The 19,524-nt window shown below is 41.5% G+C and overlaps 1 protein-coding gene across 2 annotated transcripts in view; it reads right to left on the reverse strand.

Moving 5' to 3' along the window:
- The window catches only part of adamts6 (ADAM metallopeptidase with thrombospondin type 1 motif, 6), a 231,674-nt gene that overhangs the window by 26,008 nt on the left and 186,142 nt on the right, over positions 1-19,524 (reverse strand). For both annotated transcript variants that reach the window (XR_013547164.1, XM_078397497.1), the window contains exons 18-20: positions 14,226-14,306; positions 13,048-13,211; positions 114-252 (exon numbers count right to left, since the gene is read on the reverse strand). Coding sequence is in view for 1 of the 2 variants with exons in the window: in XM_078397497.1 (XP_078253623.1) it covers positions 114-252; positions 13,048-13,211; positions 14,226-14,306 (384 nt within the window). In the remaining variant the exon portion in view is untranslated. The remainder of the gene's footprint in view (positions 1-113; positions 253-13,047; positions 13,212-14,225; positions 14,307-19,524) is intronic.

The raw sequence follows: 19,524 nt of genomic DNA on the forward strand, positions 1-19,524 counted from the left end.
TATAAAGTATGTAAATTCCAGGTTAAGAATCAGGGATTATCAATGTTTCTGCAGTGTTAGTTTAGTTTAGACTAGACTAATCAGGAATGATCAATGCTTCTGTAGTACTCTACCTCCAGCACAGGTGGATGAGCATTCTGACCATGACAGATGATGCCAGGCAAATCCCACTTCTGTATCACCACTACCAGTACGAGTGATTGGAACGTTAAACTTGTAGCGAATCCCCTGATTTGGTTCTTGTAGAAGCACCTGTAACAAAACAAAACAGAGTTAGGTCATAGGGTCATAAGTGATAGGAGTAGAATTAGGCCATTCAGCCCATCATGTCTACTCCACAATTCAATCATGGCTGATCTATCTCTCCATCCTAACCCTATTCCCCTGCCTTCTCCCCATAACCTCTGTCACCTGTACTAATCAAAAATCTATCTATCTCTGCCATTAAAATATCCACTGACAGCCTGTGGCAAAGAATTCCACAGATTCACCACCCTCTGACTATAGAAATTTCTCCTCATCTCCTTCCTAAAAGAATGTCCTTTAATTCTGAGGCTATGATTTCTAGTCCAAGACTCTCCCACTAGTGGAAACATCTTCTTCACATCCACTATATATCCAAGCCTTTCACTATTTTGTATGTTTCAACGAGATCCCCCCTCATTCTTCTAAAGTCCAGCGAGTACCGGCCCAGTGCTGACAAACGCTCACTCATCATAGGTTAACCTACTCATTCCTGGGATCATTCTTGTAAACCTCCTCTGGACCCTCTCCAGAGCCAGCACATCCTTCCTCAGATAAGGTGCCTAAAATTGCTCATAATATTCCAAATGCGGACTTACCAGTGCCTTATAGAGCCTCAGCGTTACATCCCTTTGTATACAAGCCCTCTTGAAATAAATGCTAGCATTGAGTTTGCTTTCTTTATTATCGATTCGACTTGCAGATACACTTTTTGGGAATCCTGCACCAGCACTAGAGTTGTATCTAGAACCCTGTTAAAACGGTCATGTACATATATTGCTGTACATCATCATGTTATTCCATGTAACTTTTCACAAAATAACCTCATCATCAAAAGAAAAAGTATATATTTTTTAACTAGTTCCTCTGTGCTAATTAAGCTTAAGGATGCCAATGCCACATGATTGGATACTGTATCTATATTTGCAAACCATCATTATCAATGAGATTACCTAGTTAGAGGCTTGTAGTTGCTCAGGGTATTTAGTGCCATGGGTCAATAAGGGGACAGGTATATGCAAGAACCTCAATGAGAACATACAGGGCAAGATTAGCAAGTTTGCTGATGATACAAATGTTAGTGGTTTTTCAGATAGTGAAGATGATTGTGAAAGATTGCAGCAGGATCTGGATCGATTGGCCAGGTGGGCGGAGGAATGGTTGATGGAATTTAATACAGAAAAGTGCGAGGTGTTGCATTTTGGGATGTCGAACAAGGGCAGGAACTACACAGTAAATGGTAGGCCTCTGGGTAGTGTTGTAGAGGAGAGGGATCTAGGAATACAAGTTCCTTGAAGGTCGAGTCACGGGTAGATAAGGTGGTCAAAAAGGCTTTTGGCACTTTGGCCTTCATCAGTCAGAGTACTGAGTATAGAAGTTGGGAGGTCATGTTGCAGTTGTATAAGATGTTGGTGAGAACGCATTTAGAATATTGTGTTCAGTTCTGGGCACCATGTTATAGGAAAGATATTGTCAAGCTTGAAAGGGTTCAAAAAAGATTTACAAGGATGTTGCCAGGACTAGAGGATGTGAGCTATTGGGAGAGGTTGAGTAGACTGGATCTCTATTCCATGAGCGCAAGAAAATGAGGGGAGATCTTATAGAGGTATACAAAATCATGAGAGGAATAGATTGGGTAGATGCACAGAGTATTTTGCCCAGAGTAGGGGAATCGAGGACCAGAGGACATAGGTTCAAGGTGGAGGGGAAAAGATTTAATCGGAATCCGAGGGGTAACTTTTTCACACGAAGGGTGGTGGGTGTATGGAACAAGCTGCCAGAGGAGGTAGTTGAGGCTGGGACTATCCCATTGTTTGAGAAACTGTTAGACAGGTACATGGATAGGACAGGTTTGGAGGGATATGGACCAAGCGCAGGCACGTGAAACTAGTGTAGCTGGGACATTGTTGGCTGTGTGGGCGAGTTGGGCCGAAGGGCCTGTTTCCACACTGTATCACTCTATGACTCTAACAGAAACTGATGATTAAAACCAGTTATACCTGCTCTCTGCTTCTTTTTTAATCATGTCTGGGTTTACAGAAGGGTGAGGGTGGACAAGTTTTGAATCCAACCCACCGAACTAATGAAAGAGTGGCAATGTCCAGTAGAATTCCACACACAGGGAGCTTTTGGAAATAGCAATATTGATTCAAAAAACATTACTGGATCGTGAAAAAGAAAGGAAGAATTTGGGGATAGCAATCAGACTGTGGAAATGTGGGGGCACAAGTATAGACAGGAAACATGCAAGGCTCTGGTGGAAGCCATCTGTAGACAACCTCAGAGGGAGTATGTATCAACAAAGTGATCAAAGCATCACGCTGCAAAAACAATCTGGTGGTCAAAATGGGAACTTTTAGTTTTCATGTAGAGTGTTAGATGCTCAGCTTAAACAGTAAGCAAAATAGCCTCGAAGTTGGACTAAGCTCAACCTGGGGAGCAGTCCAGGAGCAACACATAATGGAATGTGGCTAGACTACAGACCTTGGTTTGCATGTCTTACAAGTTCTGAAATATAGATGCCATGGGTGGCACCAGGTTCACCTTAATAACTGCAGGGACTAAAGCAAATTTGATGGCTTGGAATCTAGTCAAGGGACGCGGGGGAATCTGGGGAAGACGAAGAGAGATAATCAGGTGGAGATGTGAACATTGGGCAGCAAAAAGTCCAAACCTGCTCCTCGTGATTCAACATTAAATGTTATGAAGTTGAAAAATCTGAAGTAAAGGGATTTAATAGTAACATATTCATGCATTTACTATTGCGCTTAGCAATTTAATTGGGTAAAGAATCAAACTATTTCTCTTGTCAAAGAACAGCCATTGATAGGGGCAGCTAGGAGCAGATTTGTTAATAAATTATAAATCTCAATTGCTAACTGAAAATTCAGTTCTACCAAGGGATCTTGTGGAGGTGATTTCACAAAGCACAACAAATATGAAGGGACAATGTTCACAGTGGCCAGTTTGAAAGTTATTTCAGTAATTAATTTTGTAAGATTAAAGATTAAGACACATATTGTCGCCTCGTAAAATGAACAGAGAAAAGGAATCAACTTTAGAAATCTTGCCCAAGCTTGCAATGGTAGCAAAATGGTACATTTTATTTTATGTCTTTTTTAAATTAATTATATATTTAAGTGAGACAGTTTTGGTTTCCACATCACTATCAATTTTATTGTAATCATCATCGTTTAAATGTTATGCTCTTCCCAAATGCTCTTAATCCATTGTGAGGGATGTAATTTGATAATTTGTGAATTATCATTATATACCATCCCTGACTGCTAGCAAAATTGATGTTAAAGGAATCTCAGTGGGAGCTAGCAATGACTGTATTCTTACCTGTCATAAAGGCCATTGTGGATGTTTGAGTCAATATTCAAATCAAGAGTGCTCAGGAAAATGTACTCAGTCTAACATCTTCTGTATTTCATTTGTACATTTCCTTCTATCACAATGCCACACATGAAGCTTCCAGAATGATAATGAAGTGGATTCTGCCTAAATTGGCCCTTGGGTAACATTGAGGCTTGGCTGGACATGTGGCTGGTCATATTCCTTCCACATGTGACAATATGTGATAGGCAATCACCATTATAATCAAGAGGAAGCTCATAATGACATTGGAGGGGATTTTAACTTTCCCCAATATGAACTGGGATTGTCATAGAGCCAAGAGATTAGATGGGGTAGAATTTGGCAAATCTATTCAGCAAAGTTTTCTCAGGCAATATGCAAAGGATCCTTCAAAACAGAACACAAAGCCTGACCTTCTTTTAGGGAATTGGCCAGAGTAAGTGACTGAGGTATCAGTGGATGAGCCTTTTGGGACTAGTGACCATAGTTATATTAGAGACAATAGACAATAGGTGCAGGAGTAGGCCATTCGGCCCTTCGAGCCAGCACCGCCATTCAATGTGATCATGGCTGATCATTCTCAATCAGTACCCCGTTCCTGCTTTCTCCCAATACCCCCTGACTCCGCTATCCTTAAGAGCTCTATCTAGCTCTCTCTTGAATGTATTCAGAGAATTGGCCTCCACTGCCCTCTGAGGCAGAGAATTCCACAGATTCACAACTCTCTGACTGAAAAAGTTTTTCCTCATCTCTGTTCTAAATGGCCTACCCCTTATTCTTAAACTGTGCCCCCTGGTTCTGGACTCCCCCAACATTGGCAACATGTTTCCTGCCTCTAATGAATCCAACCCCTTAATAATCTTATACGTTTCGATAAGATCCCCTCTCATCCTTCTAAATTCCAGTGTATACAAGCCTAGTCGCTCCAGTCTTTCAACATGTGACAGTCCCGCCATTCCGGGAATTAACCTAGTAAACCTACGCTGCACGCCCTCAATAGCAAGAATATCCTTCCTCAAATTTGGAGACCAAAACTGCACACAGTACTCCAGGTGCGGTCTCACTAGGGCCCTGTACAACTGCAGAAGGACCTCTTTGCTCCTATACTCAACTCCTCTTGTTATGAAGGCCAAAATTCCATTGGCTTTCTTCACTGTGTGCTGTACCTGCATGCTTCCTTTCAGTGACTGATGCACTAGGACACCCAGATCACGTTGTACGTCCCCTTTTCCTAACTTGACACCATTCAGATAATAATCTGCCTCACACTTATCCACATTAAACTGCATCTGCCAAGCATCCGCCCACTCACGCAACCTGTCCAAGTCACCCTGCAACCTCATAGCATCTTCCTCACAGTTCACACTGCCACCCAGCTTTGTATCATCTGCAAATTTGCTAATGGTACTTTTAATCCCTTCATCCAAGTCATTGATGTATATTGTAAATAGCTGCGGTCCCAGCACCGAGCCTTGCGGTACCCCACTAGTCACTGCCCGCCATTCTGAAAGGGACCCATTTATCCCCACTGTTTGCTTTCTGTCTGTCAACCAACTTTCTATCCATGTCAGTACCCTACCTCCAATACCATGTGCTCTAATTTTGCCCACTAATCTCCTATGTTGGATTTTGTCGAAGGCTTTCTGAAAGTCGAGGTACACCACATCCACCGGCTCTCCCCTGTCAATTTTCCTAGTTACATCCTCAAAAAATTCCAGTAGATTAGTCAAGCATGATTTCCCCTTCGTAAATCCATGCTGACTCGGAACGATCCTGTTACTGCTATCCAAATGCTCCGCAATTTCGTCTTTTATAATTGACTCCAGCATCTTCCCCACCACTGGTGTCAGACTAACTGGTCCATAATTTCCCGATTTCTCTCTCCCTCCTTTCTTGAAAAGTGGGATAACATTAGCAACCCTCCAATCCACAGGAACTGACCCGGAATCTATAGAACATTGGAAAATAATCACTAATGCGTCCACAATTTCTAGAGCCACCTCCTTAAGCACCCTGGAATGCAGACCATCAGGCCCTGGGGATTTATCAGCTTTGAGTCCCATCAGTCTACCCAAAACTTTTTCCTGCCTAATGTGGATTTCCTCCAGTTCCTCTGTCACCCTAGGATCTCTGGCCACTAGAACATCTGGGAGATTGTTTGTATTTAGACATGGTTAAAAAAGTTATGGATTAGGACAGGGCTGTTAAATTTAGTTATATTTCTAAATTGGAGCAACTGGATGACAAGAGAAATTGAGATCAAAGTCATGAAAAAGATTTAGAAATAGGTCACGTTTAGGCAACTGATATCAAGTGTATCTCTGGAGAAATAAAGCGTGACTGAGGAGCATTGAGGAAATGAGGGCGGCTAAAATGGGCATGAGATCGCTCTGGCAGATAACAACAGAATAAAGAGAATCTAAAGAAATGTTATGTATATTAATGGAAAAAAGGGTACCTGGTGGGAGAAAAGGCCCCTCTGAAATCAAAGTGGTCATCTATGTGTAGAACGTCAGAAGATGGGCAAGGTCTTCAAGGAACATTTCTCCTCTGTTTTTACCACAGAGAAAGAAATAATGATGAAACTTGGAACAGTTAATGGAGATGTCTTGAGAACAGTCCGTATTATAGTCGAGGAGGAGCTGGACGTCTTAAAAGATATGATGGTTGATCAGACATATCCAAGGACACTGTGAAAAGCTAGAGAGGAAATTGCAGGAGTCCTGGCTGAGCTAGATGAATTGTCATTCGTCATAGGCAAGATGCCGAAAGACTGCGGGGTGGCTAATGTTGTGCCTCTATTTAAGAAGGGCTGCAAAAGAAAATCCAGGAACTATAGACCAATAACCTCAACATCTGTGTTCAGCAAGCTATCGGAGAAGATTCTGAGGGACAAGGTATAAAAGTGTTTGAATAGACAGGGGTGCATTAGAGCTAACCAGCGTACTTTTGTAAGGAGAAGAATGAGTCTCACAAATTTAACTATGTCTTTATAAAGAAGAAATCAAGAAGGCTGACAAGGGCAGGGCCGTAGACATACGTCTATCTACACTTCAGCAAGCCCTTTGATAGGGTTCTGCATGGTAGGCTGCTCTGGAAGGTTGGATCACAATGGATTCAGGGAGAGCAGGCTAAATGGATACAGAATTGGTTTCATGGTGGGAAGCAGCAAGTGGTTGCTTTTTGAACTAGAGACCTGTGACCAGTGGTGTGCTTCAGGAATTGGTACCGGCCCATTAGCTGTTTGTCATCTATGTCAACAATTTGGATGAGAATGTCCAAGGCATGATTAACAAGTTTTCAGATGATGCTAAAATTGGTGGTATTGTAGACAGTGCAGATGGTTATCAAGAATCACAGTGAGATCTTGATTAGCCGGACAAGTGAGCCGAGGAATGGCTAATGGAGTTTTAATCCAACAAGTGTAAGATGTTGTATTTTGTGAAATCAAACCTGGGTAGGACCTTTGCAGTGTACAGTAGGGGCCTGCGATGTTGTAGAGCAGAGGGATCCAGGAATACAATTACCTAGTCACATGTAGCTAGGGTGGTAAAGAAGGCTTTTGACACATTGGCCTTTATCAGTCAGAAAATTCACCAGAGAAATTGAGATGTAATGTTACAGTTATACAAGATGTTGGAGTATTGTCAGCAGTTTTCTCATCCAGTTGTAATAAATATACCATTAAGTTGGAAAACATGTAGAAACAATTTATAGATGTTGCCAGTACTTATGGGATTGAGCTATAGAGAAAAGTTGGGCAAGCCGGGATTTTATTCCTTCCATCAGTGTTATCTTGTGGGCAGACTAACAAAGAGAAGGCTTACTACCATCTTCTGAGGGATAAACAATAAAAGTGACCTTGCCATATTTGACCATTTACCAAGAATACTTTTTTTTAAATGGCAAACAACTATCACGGTATTAATAGGTCACAATTACATCCCACCAAATGAATAAACTCCATTACGGTAAAGTATTGCAAAACCTGCTGACTAATATGTCCAAATTTCCAAATGTTCTGTGTGGGTAAATCTCATACTTGGAACATGAATGTTTAAGCTTCTAATATGGGCACGAGTACATTTCCTTGGACAGATTCCAGCTCATATAATTTCAAATGAGTCGGGTGAGTAAATATGTAAATAAAGAAGATGTCTTTATGACCTTTCATTAATTCTTTGATCTGAATCATTAATTCTACCTGACCTGTTGCGTTTCAGAATATTCCCTATTTGTGTTCCAATATAAATGTAGTATTTTCGTTACTTTCAAGATGATTTATGTTTGATAAGCTCTTTTAAATTTGCAAGCAAGCATCGCCAGAACAGCTGTGTGCTCCAATGACGGCTTGGAAATTGATACAGTGATGCATTCTCACTTGATGACTGTCATCACATTGTGTGCTTGTAAACAAAAAAAGAGCATCTATATGGAACATATAGAGTTTTTCGAGAGTTAGATTTAGCTCTTAGGGCTAAGGGAATCAAGGGATATGGGGAAAACGTCGGAATGGGGTAGTGATTTTGGATGATCAGCCATGATCATATTGAATGGCGGTGCTGGCTCGAAGGGCCGAATGGCCTACTCCTGCACCTATTTTCTATGTCTATCTTTCTAACATAAAACAGCACAGCACAGGATCAGCAATTTTGGCCCACAATGTCTGTGCCAAGCATGATACCAAATTAAACTAATCTTTTCTGGCTGCACATGATCCATAACCTCCAATCCTTGTATTTTCATGTGCCTACCTAAAAGGCACTAAATGCCACTATCAAAGGCTACTCATTCCAGGAATCTACCAAATTCTGTCTAAAAAAACTTGTCCTGCACATCCCCTTTTAAACTTTCCCCCTCTCACCTTAAAGTTCTGCCCCTCTAGTATTTGATGTTTCCACCCTGGGGAAAAAACTCCACCTAACCTATCTATTTAGATTTAGATTTAGATTTAGATTCTACAGCGTGGAAACAGGCCCTTTCGGCCCACCAAGTCCGCGCCGCCCAGCGATCCCCGCACATTAACACTATCCTACACACACCAGGGACAATTTTTACATTTACCCAGTCAATTAACCTACAAACCTGCACGTCTTTGGAGTGTGGGAGGAAACCGAAGATCTCGGAGAAAACCCACGCAGGTCACGGGGAGAACGTACAAACTCCATACAGACGGCGCCCGTAGTCAGGATCGAACCTGAGTCTCCGGCGCTGCATTCGCTGTAAGGCAGCAACTCTACCGCTGCGCCACCGTGCCGCCCTATCTATGCTACTCATAATTTTATATACGTATATCAGCTATCCCTTCAGCCTCTGATGCTCTACAGAAAACATTCCAAGTTTGTTCAACCTCTCCTAATACCCTCTAATCCAGACAGCGTCCTGGTAAACCTCTCTTGCATCCTCTCCTCATCCTTGCTGTAAAGGGGCAACTGAACTGCACACAGCATTCCAAATGCAGCCTGACAAAATTTTTATAAAACTGCAACATTCTCGGATTCAATGCCCCGATCAATGAAGGCACGAATACCATACGCCTTCTTTACAACTTTATCTACTTGTGGCACTACAGACCCAGGAGTCACAGTTTAAGTAGGCTATTTCGGACAGAGATGAGGAAAAACTTTTTCATCTAGAGAGTTGTGAATCTGTGGAATTCTCTGCCACAGAAGGCAGTGGAGGTCAATTCACTGGATGCTTTCAAGAGAGAATTAGAAATAGCTCTTAGGGCTAACGGAATCAAGAGATGTGGGGAGAAAGCAGGAACAGGGTGGTGATTTTGGATGATCAGCCATGATCATATTGAATGGCGGAGCTGGCTCGAAGGGCCGAATGACCTACTCCTGCTTCTATTTTCTATGCTTCTATACATTCAGAGTCGGTGGAACTAGTGGCTGAACTTTAATAAGGCAGGCTGGTATTCAAGAGGATGAATTATATATAACATTGCTAATCACCAAAACAAATTTCAACCACTCCTATTCAGATCTGCTGCAGTACTATGGCTACAACTATCACTGTAACTACCACCATTACTGGTTTGTCATGACTGATGGGACTTCCTCTCAGCATAATCATCAAATGGTGGGAAAACAGACTTAATTGTTCCAAAAGAATCAGTGATTCCCAGTCTCATAGTTGTCTGCAACCAATCAAGCTTTCCAATTTGGCACCCTAGACTTTCCCAGTAGCAGGTTTAGCATTATGGAAAAGGGATGGATTTCCCCCCAGACTGTATCAGTGGGTGTGCAGCTGTATGACTCCAGGGAGCTGTCATATGCTGAATGAAGACCCATGATGTTATGTCACCATTCTCATTAAGCTGATGAAATCTGCACGAGATGATGAAACTGTACATTAAGCGATGAAACTGTACATTAAGCCGATGATATCCTCCATCCCAGTAAGTGTCTGATACAACTCCTAATGAATAATGGCCAGTACTTTTTTTTAAAACGGGGCCGATAAGATTCAAATTCATTGAATCGTTCCAACAAGAAACGATGTGTCCTGATTCCCCTGTCCGCAGCACATCTTCCTCAAATGACCATCCCTGCTGATATGTCGTGCACTCATCTCTAGCTCACTCTCTAAGTCCTCTGAGCTGAATGTCTCAGATGGGCAGTCTACAGACCAAGCACACATTACTTTCAGCCAAAGGTGGAACAGGTATGAGCCAGTGAATATCAACAGAGGAAGAAAACTATGCAGAATGCCTTTATCAATCAGCCAGCTCTCTTGCTCTGAGACCCCTGACATCCCCCATAGCCAGCATATGCCAAGGCACATTCTCCTCGTGGGATTTAGGCTGACCTTTATCATCCAAGAAGTAGGGAGCTGGAGTAGGAGAGTGGATGGAAAACTCAAATTTCAATGGACGGAACCTCATGCTCTTCAACTGGATTCAGACATTTCTCAGATAATTGAGAGTTCTACAGTAGATACTGGAACTGAAAGTGAAATCTGGTCTATTCACACTTCAATGTTCAAATTCTGCAACAGCATTGGAGAAAGTATTTACGGCCATCCAACTATGAATCCCTTTGCAGAACTGATGACCAGTAAGGATTTGACATGGATTCCCTCACAATCCCTTCCTTTCTAACAGTCCTGACGTTTTAGCCTTTCATCCAAAATATAAGGATTTTATTTTGGAGCACCTTCAGCCCCATATAGTGCGAGTTGGTAATAGAGTCTTTGGAAAACATTGCCTTGTTCTCTCTCCTTATGATGATAATATGCTCGAGACCAGAAAGGGTCAAGGGCTCATAGGGTTCTCTTATTATAGTGGTCAACACCTGCCCCTCAACCTATCCCATGACAACAGACCATCTTGTCACTGCCCTGCAGCAACTGACTCTCGTGTTTACTTTATTACAGCTGTACATTTAAAATAACTCAGCTGGTTATAAAGGGGTTTGGATAGGCCCCACATAAATACAAGTAGCCACTTTCTTTCACATCACTGTGATGGCCAGAAGTTTTAAAAGGCTAAATATACATTTCCCAATTTCACAAAACTCTAGATCCGGCCCACCGGAAATTGGAGGAACAGCACCTCATATTTCGCTTGGGCAGCTTGCAGCCCAGCGGTATGAACATTGACTTCTCCAACTTTAGATAGTTCCTCTGTCCCTCTCTTCCCCCCCCCCCTCCCCCTTCCCAGTTCTCCCACTGTCTTCCTGTCTCCACCTATATCCTTCCTTTGTCCCGCCCCCCCTGACATCAGTCTGAAGAAGGGTCTCGACCCGAAACGTCACCCATTCCTTCTCTCCTGAGATCCTGCCTGACCCGCTGAGTTACTCCAGCATTTTGTGAATAAATACCTTCGATTTGTACCAGCATCTGCAGTTATTTTCTTATACTTAAACTCTAGATCTAATCCCTTATCTACTTCAACCCAACAGGATATCAATTAAACAAGACATTCCCCAAGCCTGTGGCTTTCTACAATTTTGAGATCATAGCATTTCCAAAACAGAGGTGATACATAATTTCTTACGTAATTAAGCATGAAGTGTGGGCAGTTCTAAATCTTCAATTTTTTTTAATTAATCCAAAAATAATTGACTGAAGAGATGCTATAAATTTTGTTGAAATACAATCCACGAAGCTTGTGCTTGTTTTTGTCTATTTAAATTAATCCCCATGACTCCAAAACAAACTTCTCAAGATTTACCCAAAACACCATTAAGTGGAAAGGAGAAAATGCATTGAAAATAATGTCTAACCCATCTCAACGTCAACACATTGTGACCATCAGCCAATGTTAAGATTGTTCTTCTGCAAAACTGACAGCACAGCAATTATAGACTCAATGTGTACGATGGACATTTTGTTTGATAATACTCCTGTAAAGTGCCTACAAATGTTTTATAAGTAATCTGTGAACTATTTTTGCTTGATGTAAAATAATTCTATTCCTGGAAAAATATTAATTCTTATCTTCGCGAGCAGAATACCCCAATTAGTACATTTAGAGCCAAGTAGTTTCTGCACGTATGTAAAACCAAGTACAGCAGATTTGTCCTGACCTAATCCACAACCTGAACTGCTAGCTGTCACAGATTATGTAACAACTTCTAAATATTTCTGATAGTTGAAAACATTGAAAAAGTAATCAGGTACATTGAAATAATTAAAAAATAATAACAATTATTTACAATAAAAATAATTTAAATAGAACAAAAACATTAAAATAAAGTTAATCAAATAAAAAGCTAATCAAATAAAAATCAATTTAAATGGATGGATATTGCTTCAGTATCAGGGAGAGCACTGATAGGTCAGCAGATAGACTATACGATTCAAGCAGGCAGAGGTTTGATCTTCACCCTCTAACATTACCTGATTTCGGCTGGGGTGCCAATAAGAGCATTACAATATGCATTGGGGGTCCAGTTAGAATTCCAGTTACTGTTTGTAAATATAGACAGTGTGGGCTCTGGTGTGGCAGATATTCATTCTCAGTCCATCAAACAAATTTAACAAAATAAGTTTTTGATATTTTCTTACGAGGGTGAAGGAGATAATTCGACCCATTAAGTTCTTCGAGCAATCCCATCAATCCCATTCTTCAACTAATTTCCCTATAACCCATTTTCTTTCAAAGGCCCTTGAACTCTGCCCTTCTTCTCCTACCACTCATCTATCATGCAGCGTCAATTAATTGTGGGCAATCAAGCTACAGCCCATCGCATCTTTGGGACGTTAAAGAAAAGTGGGCATTTGGTGGAAACCCACATGGGAATGGGAAGAATGAGCAAACTCCACACTGACAATACTGGAGATCAGGATGAACCTAGGCCACTGGAACTGCGAGGCATCAGCATTACCCGCTGCACCACTATGTTGCTCATAGAGACACTTTTGAAAGGGAAAGGGCGAAATAGACAGAAAAATTAGGAAGAAAATAAATTCATGCAGATTTTTAAAATTAATTACCATGACAACTAAATTTTCTGTGGTGGGCCCTAATGCCTCCAAAGACTCTGGCTCATCTGCAGGTCTCCTGTAATAGAAAGCTGTGCCAGCAACATCAAATTTTCTTGGCCAGTCAATGGTCCAGGCACCATTTATGTAATAATCATCACCTTCAGATTTCAAAGCTACAAGTAAAAATGTTTCAAATTATTTTTAAAGCAAAACATTTAACAACTTCAAAACAAAAAAGAAAATAATAAATGCATGTAGTTTTGTATGTAATATAAAGGCGTTCATATTAAAATTGCAACAAAATGCTGGAAAAGCTCAGCTGGTTAGACATCAAGTAGGGAGAGTGAGAGTGAGATAAAGAATGAGAATGAGAGAGTGAAAATGAAAGTGAGAGAGAGACAGAGAGAGAAAGAGAGACCAGCATAATCAAGGACGAGTCACACACAGGCCACTCCCTCTTCCCCCCTCTCCCATCAAGCAAAAGGTGTAGAAGTGTGAAAATGGACACCACCAGATTCATGGACAGTTTCTTCCCAGATGTTATCAGGCAACTGAATCATCCTACCACAACCAGAAAGCAGTGCTGAACTACTATCTACCTCTTTGGTGACCCTCGGACCTTCCTTGATCGGACTTTGCTGGCTTTACCTTGCACTAAACGATATTCCCTTATCATGTATCTATGCACTGTAAATGTATCGATTGTAATCATGTATTGTTTTTTCGCAGACTGGTTAGCTCACAACAAAAGCTATTCACTGTATCTCGGTGCATGTGACAATAAACTAAACTGAACTGAAGAGAGCGTGAGAGTGAGACACAAAAAGCTGGAGTAACACAGCGGGTCAGACAGCATCTCTGGTGAAAAGGAATAGGTGACGTTTTGGGTCGAGACCCTTCAGAGATAGAGTGAGCGAGAGAGTGAGAGACAGAGTGCGGATGACATTTCAGGTCAATCTTGCCGTACGCCACTGAGTGTTTCCAGCATTTTCAATTTATACTTCAGTTTTCCCACTGATGTTTTGCATTAGGTTTATTGCTTAAAGAATCTTTTACCAGATCAGTTTAAGCTTTAAAAAATCTGATAGTTTATTTAAAATGTACAAGATTGGCACTCGGTTTTATTCCTTGTAAAGAAATATGTCAAATAAATTGAGCAATCAATCCATCTCCATACACACACTCACCAATATAGTTTTTTGACATTGCTAGTTCCTGGATTTCTATATGGACCGATCCTCTTGGAATCTGAACTACTTCCAGATACCCTGAAAGGACAATGTTTGCATCCAAAATTATTTCACATTGGAGGAAAGACTGAAAATACGCATTTTTTAAATTATCCCATTTATTCATAAAAACAAACATAATAGTTTTAATAACTGATTTTTGCATATGCCAAATAAAAAATGAACTTCCAAACACCACCACTGCAGCTTACCTCACTCAGAAGGATCTGATCTGAACGACGTTCTAATGTAAAACATGTGAGTAAAGGAACACGATAAACCAAATAGCCTTTAGAAAAATTATGTTTGTTGTTTTTATGCAGTGGGGGAACATATCCTTCTATGTAAATAAATTCCTAAATTCTAACCTACACAAGACCTTTCTCTTCAGCTTCTTTCCAACGGTACCCTTCATTTATTAAAGAAGTAATAACGGCCCATTTGGATAGCAGTAAAAGGATTGGTACAAGTCAGCATGGGTTTATGAAGGGTAAATCCTGCTTGACTAATCCTGGAATTTTTTGAGGACGTGATAAGTAAAATGGATGAAGGAGAGCCAGTGGATGAAGTGTATCTAGACTTTCAAAAAGCCTTTGATAAGGTCCCACCCAAGAGATTAGTGGGCAAAATTAGAGCACATGGTTTTGGGTGTAGGGTATTGAAATGGATAGAGAATTGGTTGGAAGACAAGAAGCAAAGAGTAGGAATAAACGGGTCCCTGTCAGAATGGCAGGCAGTGGCGAGTGGAGTACCGCAAAGCTCGCTGGGGCCGCAACTATTTACAATATATATTAATGATTTAGATGATGGAATTAAAAGTAACACTAGCAAATTTGCAGATGACACAAAGCTGGGTGGCAGTGTGAACTGCGAAGAGGATGCTAGGAGGTTGCAAGGTGACTTGGACAGATTGAGTGAGTGGGCAGATGCATGGCAGATGTAGTATAATGTGGGCAAATGGCGGCAAGGATGCAGATTATTATCTCAATGGTGTAAGGTTAGGAAACAGGGAAATGCAACGAGACTTGGATGTCCCTGAACACCAGTCACTGAAAGTAAGCCTGCAGGTACAGCACGCAGTGAAGAAAGCTAATGGCATGTTGGCCTTCATAACGAGAGGATTTGAGTATAGGAGTAAAGACGTCCTTCTGCAGTTGTATAGGGCCCTGGTGAGGCCACATCTGGAGTATTGTGTGCAGTTTTGGTCTCCTAATTTGAGGCAGGACATCCTTGCTATTGAGGCAGTGCAGCGTAGGTTCACGAGGTTAATCCCTGGGATGGCGGGCTGTCATAATGAGAAAGATTGGAAAGACTGGGCTTATATTCACTGGAATTTAGAAGGATTAGAGGGGATCTTACAGAAACGTAGAAAATTATAAAAGGACTGGACAAGCTAGATGCAGGAAAAATGTTCCCATGTTGGGCGAGTCCAGAACCAGTGGCTACAGTCTAAGAATAAAGGGGAGGCCATTTAAAACAGAGTTGAAAAAACCCCTTTTCACCCAGAGAGTTGTGAATTTGTGGAATTCTCTGCCACAGAAGGCAGTAGAGGCCAATTCACTGGATGAATTTAAGAGAGTTAGATTGAGCACTAGGGGCTAGCAGAATCAAGGGATATGGGGAGAAGGCAGGCACGGGTTACTGATTGTGGATGATCAGCCATGATCACAATGAATGGGCCTCCTCCTGCACTTACTTTCTGTTTCTATCTCCGTTATGAATTAACTCTTTCATTTGACCTATTCTCTTGTGTGTGGATCTTTCTTTGCACCATGGCCTGAACCATTTCTCATAAGGTATGTAGGTTAATTGACTGGGTAAATGTACAAATTGTCCCTAGTGTGTGTAGGATAGTGTTAGTGTGCGGGGATCACTGGGTGGTGCGGATTTGGTGGGCCGAAAAGGCCTGTTTCCGCGCTGTATCTGAAATATGAAAAATAAAATGAAAAAAAATAAGGTTCCTTCTCTTTATTTGTATGGTCACTGCGAGAATTACTCATTGGGAGAAATGGGACCTTTTTTGTTTGTTGCATTAGCATCGATCACTCCTTAGGCAGGAAGGTTGCGTGATGGCCCATTTCTGATAAATGTCATCAGCTTGAAATATGACAATTCTTCACAGATGCTGGCTGACTGGCTGAATATCCCTTGGCATGTTTTTTTTACATTTCAGATTTTCAGCATCTGCAGGTTTTGATTTTCTGTACGATTGTTCCTTTGCTTTGAGATTGAATTTCTTGCATCTCAATCTATTTTTTAAATGGCGTGGGTTGGCAGCTGGGCAAAAGTCGCAAAAGAAAGACATTGCTTTTGTAAGATTCCATAAAGCAAATGTACAAGGCATTTTTAAGGCAGAGGTAGATAGATTCTTGATAAGGAAGGGATTGGAAGATTACCAGGTGTGGTGGGAACACGGAACTAAATTAATAATCATATCAATTGTGATCTTATTGAATAAGAAAGGCTTGAAGGGCAGAGTGCTCTACACTTGCTTCTAATTCATATATTTATCTGAATTAATTTTTTGAGCAACTTTTTCACATTGGTCACATTACAATGCCTGTCAAAACTATTGAGAAGGAGAAGGTTAAATCGGAAGTGTCAGTGTTGCAGTTGAACAAAGGGGACTATGAAGGCATGAGAAAGGAGCTGGCCAAGGTAGACTGGAAAGGGATCCTAGCAGGATTGACAGTAGAACAGCAATGGCAGAAATTTCTGGGCATAATCCGGAAGACGCAGGATCATTTCATTCCAAAAAGGAAGAAAGATTCTAAGGGGAGTAGGAGGTAACCCTGGCTGACAAGGGAAGTTAGGGATGGAATAAAACTAAAAGAAAAGATATATAACACAGCAAAGAGTAGCCGGAAGCCAGAGGATTGGGAAACTTTCATAGGACAACAGAAGGTAACAAAACGGGCAATACGGGCTGAAAAGATGAAGTACGAGGGGAAGCTGGCCAAGAATATCAAGAAGGACAGTAAAAGCTTCTTTAGATATGTTAAGAGAAATAGATTAGCAAAGTCAAATGTGGGTCCCTTGAAGGCAGACACGGGTGAAATTATTATGGGTAACAAGGAAATGGCAGAAGAGTTGAACAGGTACTTCGGATCTGACTTCACTAAGGAAGACACAAACAATCTCCCAGATGTACTGGAGGACAGAGGATCTCAGGGGGTAGAGGGACTGAAAGAAATTTTCATTAGGCGAGAAATAGTATTGGGTAGACTAATGGAACTGAAGGATGATAAATCCCCTGGGCCTGATGGTCTGCATCCCAGGGTCCTCAGGGAGGTGGCTCTAGAAATAGTGGACGCATTGGTGATAATTTTCCAATGTTCAATAGATTCAGGATCAGTTCCTGTGGATTGGAGGATAGCTAATGTTATCCCACTTTTCAAGAAAGGAGCGAGAGAGAAAACGGGGAATTACAGACCAGTTAGCCTGACATCGGTGGTGGGGAAGATGCTGGAGTCAATTATTAAAGAGGTAATAACGGTGCATTTGGATAGCAATAAAAGGATAAGTCCAAGTCAGCATGGATTTATGAAAGGGAAATCATGCTTGACTAATCTTCTGGACTTTTTTGAGGACGTGACAAGTAAAATGGATGAAGGGGAGCCAGTGGATGTAGTGTATCTAGACTTTCAGAAAGCCTTTGATAAGGTCCCGCACGGGAGATTGGTGACTAAAGTTAGAGCACATGGTATTTGGTGTAGGGTGTTGACATGGATAGAAAATTGGTTGGCAGACAGGAAGCAAAGAGTAGGAGTAAACGGGTCCTTTTCAGAATGGCAGGCAGTGGCGAGTGGAGTGTCACAAGGCTCGGTGTTGGGGCTGCAACTGGTTACCATATATATTAATGATTTGGAAGAGGGAATTAGAAGCAACACTAACAAGTTTGCGGATGACACAAAGCTGGGTGGCAGTGTAAACTGTGAAGAGGATGTTAGGAGGTTGCAGGGTGACCTGGACAGGTTGAGTGAGTGGACAGATGAGTGGCAGATGCAGTATAATATAGATAAATATGAGGTTATCCACTTTGGTGGCAGAAACAAAGAAGCAGATTATTATCTCAATGGAGTTAGGTTAGGTAAGGGGGAGGTGCAGCGAGACCTAGGTGTCCTTGTACACCAGTCACTGAAAGTTGGCGTGCAGGTACAGCAGGCAGTGAAGAAAGCTAATGGAATGTTGGCCTTCATAAGGAGAGGATTTCAGTAAAGGAGTAAAGAGGTTCTTCTACAGTTGTATAGGGCCCTGGTAAGACCACATCTGGAGTATTGTGTACAGTTTTGGTCTCCTAATTTGAGGAAGGACATCCTTGTAATTGAGGCAGTGCAGCGTAGGTTCACGAGATTGATCCCTGGGATGGTGGGACTGTCATATGAGGCAAGATTGAAAAGACTATAGACAATAGACAATGTGATCATGGCTGATCATTCTCAATCAGTACCCCGTTCCTGCCTTCTCTCCATACCCTCTGACTCCGCTATCTTTAAGAGCTCTATCTAGCTCTCTCTTGAATGGATTCAGAGAACTGGCCTTCACTGCCTTCTGAGGCAGAGAATTACACTAGGCTTGTGTTCACTGGAGTTTAGAAGGATGAGAGAGGATCTTATAGAAACATATAAAATTATAAAAGGACTGGACAAGCTAGATGCAGGAAAAATGTTCCCAGTGTTGGGCGAGTCCAGAACCAGGGGCCACAGTCTTAGAATAAAGGGGAGGCCATTTAAAACTGAGGTGAGAAGGAACTTTTTCACCCAGAGAGTTGTGAATTTGTGGAATTCTCTGCCAAAGAGGGCAGTGGAAGCCAAATCAATGGATGGATTTAAGAGAGAGTTAGATAGAGCTCTAGGGGCTAGTGGAATCAAGTGATATGGGGAGAAGGCAGGCACGGGTTATTGATTGGGGACGATCAGCCATGAGCACAATGAATGGCGGTGCTGGCTCGAAGGGCCGAATGGACTCTTCCTGCACCTATTTTCTATGTTTCTATGTTAAATAGAATCTGAGACAAAACATTTCATCCTTTTGACCCTAAATTTCACATCTTCTATCTAAGCAATTTAACAGCTATTTCAAGTAGGCAATTAAGCAAATGTAACAAGTTGTTGGCACAGTTTGGGTAAAGCAGATCATAATCTGTAATTCTGGGATTTTACAAAGAGAAAGAACAGACAACTGCTAATTGGATCTCTTTCTATGTTTTTCTTAATTCCAACCCCAGTATTCTCCACTGCGCCGGCCTAAATAGTTC

This window comes from Rhinoraja longicauda, chromosome 1 (assembly GCF_053455715.1).
Source record: "Rhinoraja longicauda isolate Sanriku21f chromosome 1, sRhiLon1.1, whole genome shotgun sequence".
In the NCBI taxonomy this organism is placed as follows: Eukaryota; Metazoa; Chordata; class Chondrichthyes; order Rajiformes; family Arhynchobatidae; genus Rhinoraja; species Rhinoraja longicauda.